Raw genomic sequence first — 6,990 nt, 5'->3', positions numbered from 1 at the left:
TCTCCAACATTTGTTGTTGGTTGATTTCTTTATGATAGCCAATCTTTCTGGGGTGAGATGATATCTCAGTGTTGTTTTAATTTGCATTTCACGAATGGCTAGTGATGTGGAGCATTTTTTCATAAATTTATTTGCTTCTTTAATTTCGTTCTCTGAGAAGTGTGTGTTCATCTCAGATACCCATTTCTGGATTGGGTCTTTAAATTTAGGGGACCTAATGTTCTTTAATTCTTTATAAATTCTAGAGAGCAGACCTTTGTCTGAGTGCTTATTAGTTAAGATTTTTTTTAAGTTTGTGGGTTGTCTTTTCACTTTGTTGATAACTTCTTTTGACGTGAAAAAACTTCTCAATGAGAGGTGGTTCCAGTTGTTAATTCTTTCAAGTGTTTCCTGTGCAATTTGGTTTCTGTTCATGAACTCTTTGCCTACCCCTATGTCTTCAAGAGATCCTTCTACTTTTTCTTCTAGGAGATTTAGTGTTTCTGTTTTGTTTTTTTTTTTTTTAATTTATGTGTGTGTGTGTGTGTGTGTGTGTGTGTGTGTGTGTAGTCAGCTCAGCCCACCAGGGGGCGGGGCTGGCTGGCACGTGGTGCTGGGGGATTGAACCACGGTCCCTGTGCTTTGCTAAACTTGTTCTAAGTAGGTGCTTTAGACCACTGAGCCATCTCACCGGCCCATAGTGTTTCTGTTTTGATGTTGAGTTCTTTAATCCATTTTGACTTTAATTTAGTGCATGGTGATAGACCTGGGTACCATGTCTCTTGATTTCTCCTATGCTTGCTTTAATCTTGTGATACCCATCCACCCCTATAGTAGGGATTGAACTCAGGACCTTGTGCTTGCCAGGTAGGCACTTTAGCCACTGAGCTATCTCTCTGGCCCTATTTTTTTTTTTTTCCAAACTGTGCCTGCAGAAGCAGTAGCCTCTATCATCTAGGCTGGGTATGCATACCACACAGTTTAGGTATGCATTAAGCTAAATCATCTAGGTTTGTGTAAGTACACGTGGTGATGGTTGCACAATGATGCATGTCTCAGAACACACACTCATCATTAAGTGACACAAAACTGTATTTAGAAAATTCCTAAAATGCAAACAAAAAACTAAAACCTTGATTTTTAAAATGCACAAAGGATTCAATAGTTAAAGATCTACTGGCAAACCTACTCAAAAAATAAGAAGATTCTCATTCTGTGCTGAAAAATTAGCTTTACTTTTAATCTATGATATTCAGAAAACTTACAGGGCAGATTTTCCTGTGCGGGGATCTATATAGGTTGTTGTTCTTCTATTGTGGTCCACAAAATATGGAATTCCATCCACTGTGAATCTCATTTCCCAGCCTTCAGGTAAGGGCTTTTCATTTAATTGACTATTAAAATACAGAGAAAAAGTATAAACAAACTACATGTCCAGTTTCCAATTGTTTACTAGATATATCTATCTGAACATCCCACACATTGAACTGTTTACTGTCTCAACATAAAAAGTCAAATCTATTCAGTTTCCCACCATATTTTTTCCTACATTCACCCATCTACTTAATAAATTTACCTTCAACATATCATTGTTACTAAGCTCTATCCATCCCGCCTTAAAAATCTTCATATTCACATTGATTTGCAATCTGCAATACCACTTTCATTCTTCTAAATTTTCTCAACAGCTATCTAATGGGTTTTCCTACCACTAGTCTCATTCTGGCCCTTCAGTTACACTAATATTACTTATCTTTCTAAAACAGAAAGTAAGTTCTGTTCTCCCTTTAAAGTATTATTATTGTTCTTTTACTGCCAACAGTAAGATCTAAACTCCCCCACCTGGCATTCTCTCAATCTCTACACTTGAGCTTCAATAGTACATTTCATATTTATCACTGCACCCAGTTGACTCCCTTCCATGAATCCTGGGATCCATGGTTACTCCAGTTCCCTACACAAGACATGATCTATCACATCTCAAAATGAAGCCTTTATCTTTATCCTAAATCTCTTTCTTCCATTAAGACACCTCAGAAGTTCTGTATAAAATTTTTGTGTACACTTCTTTAATACATAGCTTTACAGTTTGAAAATTCTATGTCATGGACAAGCTGTTTCACCTCTCTACACCAGTATCTTTTTATCCATAAAACAGAGGTAATGATATAATGTACCAGGACTATATGAGGAATGAGACAAGTAAAATGTTTAACATAAATTAAGTCCTAAAACTTTTAACTGTTATTATTTTTCCTCTTACTACTACAGATTCACTTTGTTTAGGTCTCTCAAAAATACTTTAAATATACTGCTAGCATAGCAATCATCAAATTTCAGTATGTGTGTTTGGAAACAACTTCCTACCTGACAAAAATTACTTGAGTTTTATAACAGTAACCAGGTTATACAACAATAGTGAGTGATGTAAATGACTTTAATAATCTGTGACATATTAAAATAACTGAGGAATTAGCATAAATATTCAAGACCATTTACTAATGAACTTAAGATTTTGTTTTAAAATTTAACATGAGTGTAAACAGAATTAATATCCCTTTTGCTGCCTCTGTATGTTCTGACATAAATAGCAATCAATTTTAACTGGTTAGGTAAAATAAATGTTACAATTTGTATCGATATGTGATACTTCATTTTTTTCTATTTTACAGCTTCAATTTTCTCATCTGGTAAGTTTAATATAAAAAAGATCAGTGGAAATATTGATTTTTAAGCCAGGAAGAGAGAATATGGAGAACTTTAGACTCCCCCCCCCTTTTTTTTGGTGGTATCAGGAATAGAATTCAGGACCTTGTGCTTGCCAGGCAGGGACTTACGCCACTGAGCTATTTCCTTGGCTAGGCTCACTGTTATTCAGAGCCAGCATTACTGTTAGAAGTCTTATTTTCCTCAAGTGCACTTTAGACGAAAAACCATAACCTTGAATTACACTTTGCATGTCGTGCTAGCCCTACCCCTGGGGCGTGCTGAGACAGCAACTGAAACTGGGAGTGGTGGCACATGCCTGTAATCCCAGTTCTTGGGAGACTGTAAATAGGTGGATCATTACAAGTCCGATCTAGTAGTGAGAACCTGAATACCCTGTAGACCCTTCCATAAAAAATAAATAAATAAATACACACTTTGCAGACCACACCAAAATGTTAAGAATATTTAGCTGCATTCCTATTACTAAATACAATTATCACATAAAATACAGTATTAAAAATGTAAAAAAGAGGTTTCTCTTTTGTTGTAATTGCAAGATAGGCTTAGTGAAAAGGTGCCTTATTAAAAATTAGAACTAGGTCATTTGTAGTATTTCTAAAAATTGGATTCTGATTTTATTATTTTTATTTATTTATTTATTTATTTATTTATTTCTTGGTGGAACCGGGGACTGAACTCTAGGCTCTTGTGCTTGCCAAGCAAATGCTTATTCTACTAAGCCATCTCCCCGGCCCCTGGATTCTAATTTTAGAAACCTCAAACTCTGAAACTTGTAAAATCCAAAGAAGAGTCAAGTTTGGTAGCAAATTTCATAAAGATTGATTTGTTCAATTCTATCCTTACAGATAGTTTTGTGTTACTCTTTTGATGAACTTGAATGTATTCAAATTAAACACAACACCACCATAAAAAAAAAATCACCATCTGTTGGCATCCAGAAACAGGTATATTGAATTCAAAGCACACCTTTAGAACCTAAGTTACTGAAACCTCTAAGTGAAGAAATGTGTGTTGTCAGGAACTAACCATAAACAAACCAAGGTCCGATCTCTGTCCTCAACTACTAGGAGCTGTTCTACCAGGATGTGCCTGTTATAAGTCTGCTTGTCAGCTTTGGCCAGTGGACACTCAACAAAGTGACTAATAAAAAGAGACTGGGGGGAGGAGGGCGGGGAGATGGCTCAGTAGAGTAAGTGCTTCCCTGGAAAGTGCAAGGGCCTGAGTTCAATCCCTGGTTCTGCAAAAGAAAAAAAAAGAGAGAGAGAGACACGGGACATGCTCCAACACTTCTGACCTGTACAGCAATTAGATATTAGAGTCCTCTTTTGTTTTTTATAAGGATGTTAGGGTCTTACTATAAACCCCTAGAAAGTGACAGAGACAAAAGGTCATCCAAAAGGATCAAGCACAAATAAAAAATTTTTGGATACTAGAGACTTCTCTGGTTGGCAACACGTAGAAACAATGATTCCACATCAGTGTAGGATATTTGGAGTCCTCATAGACTGCTTCATGCATTTCTTCCTTCTGCTGGTTCTACTTTGTAATTCTTTCTATAATTACTTAAACTGTGAATATAATTTTCAGTGAATTCTGAGTATTTCCAAGGAATTTATACCTGAAAATGATTGTAGCAGAAGTTGTAGGCAGTTAGTCTAAAGTCAAGAGTGGTTTTGGGGGTCTACAATTTAAGACTTTTGGTTAATACCTAAATTGACCGTGCCAATTCCTCATAAAATGGAACTATCTGGCAATATGATAAATGTATATATTATAGTCTTCTATGAATTAAACATGTCTTCCCTCCAAATGCTTATGTTTAAGTCCTGGTCATCAATATCTCAGAATGTGACCTTATTTGGCAATAGGATCAGTGCAAATGCACTGTTTAATATGAAGTTATACTGGAGTATAATGGGTCATTAATTCTGCAGAACTGGTATTCTTATAGCAAGAGGAAATTTGGACACAGAAACATCTACACAAGAAGAAAACCATGTGAACTACAAGAAATTAGGAGAGAGGTCTGGAAGAGATTTCCCAGTGCTTTCAGGGAAAATATGGCCTTGCTGACGCTGGTCTTGGACTTCTGGCCTCTACAACTGTAAGATAACTTCTGTTGTTTAAGCTACTCTGTTTGTGGTGTACTTTGTTAAACTGGTCATAGCAATTTAATGCATAGACTATTATACGCTACTAAGATAAGCAACTGTATGTACATAATTATCAAAATACTGAAAAGACAAACATGCATTAAGGTATCTCTATCAAATGCACTGATAACTTGCAAGTGTATTTTTTTTGTTGTTGTTAGTTTTTTGTGGAACCAGGGATTGAACTCAGGCCCTTGTGCTTGCAAGGCAAGTGCTTATTCTACTGAGCCAACTCCCTGGCCCCATGCAAGTGTATTTTTTAAACTTGCAAGTTCTTATTCTGTGCATAAACAGTATTTTGCAACATCTGCATCAATCACTGGTTACTTTTAAAACTACAATTTCAGGCTCAGGGGGAGAGCTCACTAGAATAAGCGCCTGCCTGGCAAGCGCAGTGTCCTGAGTTTAATCCCCAGTACCAAAAAAACAAAGCAAAACAAAAAAACCCTGCAAGTTCTACTGGTGGCAAAGATTTCAGTAATACTAATTTTACTTGGTTATAACCTATATCACAACAGAAGGAAATAATAAATTTAGATAAAAGTTGGTGAAACTGAACATGTAATATTTCCTCTAAGTCACATTTCCAATTCTATCCAGTGATTTCAGCAGAAATCCTGCTTTAGAATTACTAACTTGTATTTACTAACAATAAGTACATATAAATGAGTAGGTAGATTTAAGTATCTCATATACCAATGAGCGTTTTTTTCTTTTTCCTTCCTCTTAAAGTCTTTAACTTCACGACAAGTAATGATTTGTCTCCTAAAGTATGTAGGTGATTACTATTTAAGGACTTTTGGGGGAAAGTATGTAACTGAGTCAGAAAGAGATAAAACAATCTTCAGGAGGTTATATATACACTACAACTAAAAGTTCTTACCCTTGACTTCTGGGGTCTTCCCACTGTGTAATTCGAGTGTTGTGATTGACAAAATACACTCTGCCATTGTTATCAGTTCTCTTCTCTTTATTACAAACAAACAAAGCAAAGCATTAATGTTGGCATAATCTTTATCTTTAAATCTTAAATGAACTGAATTTACATGTCTCCTTGCATTGCTGATATTATAGTTTCCACATCACATCTTTAAAAGATTATTTGACTACGGAATGCACATAATAATTAAAGTTATATAAGTGCTATTAAATCCTAGAAGCTAAACTATTATAATCCATATAGCTAAACTATTATAAACTATTATAATGCCCTGCCCATAGGGTCTTTCAGCTTAGCTCAACAGCAGCAAAGTAACAGTCACTTAGTTTTTCATACAACTTTATTATTTATTTTTGTGGTGCTGGGGACTGAACCCGATGCCTCTACATTTGAGACAAGCACTCTACCACTGAGCAACACCTTCAATTTAACGTCAGTTTATTCGTAATTTCCCCACGTAGTATGTGGTTTTAGTTTCATCCTGACAAAAGCTCAGGTTAAGAGAGTTAGCTAAAACCTTAGAAGTAAATATCAGAGATAAGATGAAATTGGGGTCTTCATTCAGCAATCCATCCCCCCCCACACGATTTCACTTCTTAAAATTTAACTGGGGACTATCAGGGATAGGAGTAGCTTGCTCTCTTTCTTTGGCAGTGCTAAGAATCATACATGAGGTTGTATATGCCACACAAACACTACTACTGAGCTATACTCCCAGATTTCATATTTTAAAAAAGATTGTTCCTAAATATATCCAGTTCCAAAATCCAAAATATCTGCAATAAGTTCTGATCCTCAGATTGGACAGTAAGGCTCAGTTATTCAATTACATCTAAAGCTGCTGCGTATGCTCCACTTGTTCGCTTTTAGGCTTCTCCTTGTTTCTCGTTCCCATTTCATACTTTGTCCTGCTTTTCTGAGCTTTCCCCATTATGGTTTAGAGGATGTGCACCTTATTTTCTCTTTTAATAAGCTTTCAAATAGCTTTCTACTTTCAATTTTAAGAAACATCTTAACTACTTAAACACCTACTGATTTCTCTATTTATTATTAATTTTTTTTTTTGCGGGGGCAGAACCAGGGATTGAACTCAGGCCCTTGCGCTTGCCAGGGAAGCACTTATTTCACTGAGCCATCTCCCCAGCCTTATTAGTTGATTCCTTTTTAAAAATTTATTTATTTATTTAT

The 6,990-nt window shown here is 35.8% G+C and overlaps 1 protein-coding gene across 1 annotated transcript in view; it reads right to left on the bottom strand.

Moving 5' to 3' along the window:
- Itch (itchy E3 ubiquitin protein ligase) overlaps positions 1-6,990 on the bottom strand; it is a 134,887-nt gene that overhangs the window by 36,476 nt on the left and 91,421 nt on the right. Inside the window, exons 13-14 of the mRNA XM_012514656.2 lie at positions 5,746-5,830; positions 1,250-1,373 (exon numbers count right to left, since the gene is read on the bottom strand). Coding sequence (XP_012370110.1) covers positions 1,250-1,373; positions 5,746-5,830 — 209 coding nt within the window. The remainder of the gene's footprint in view (positions 1-1,249; positions 1,374-5,745; positions 5,831-6,990) is intronic.

The sequence above is a fragment of the Octodon degus genome, unplaced genomic scaffold (assembly GCF_000260255.1).
Source record: "Octodon degus isolate 3935 unplaced genomic scaffold, OctDeg1.0 scaffold00037, whole genome shotgun sequence".
NCBI classification, from domain to species: domain Eukaryota; kingdom Metazoa; phylum Chordata; class Mammalia; order Rodentia; family Octodontidae; genus Octodon; species Octodon degus.
This window is presented reverse-complemented; position numbering and strand designations above follow the sequence as displayed.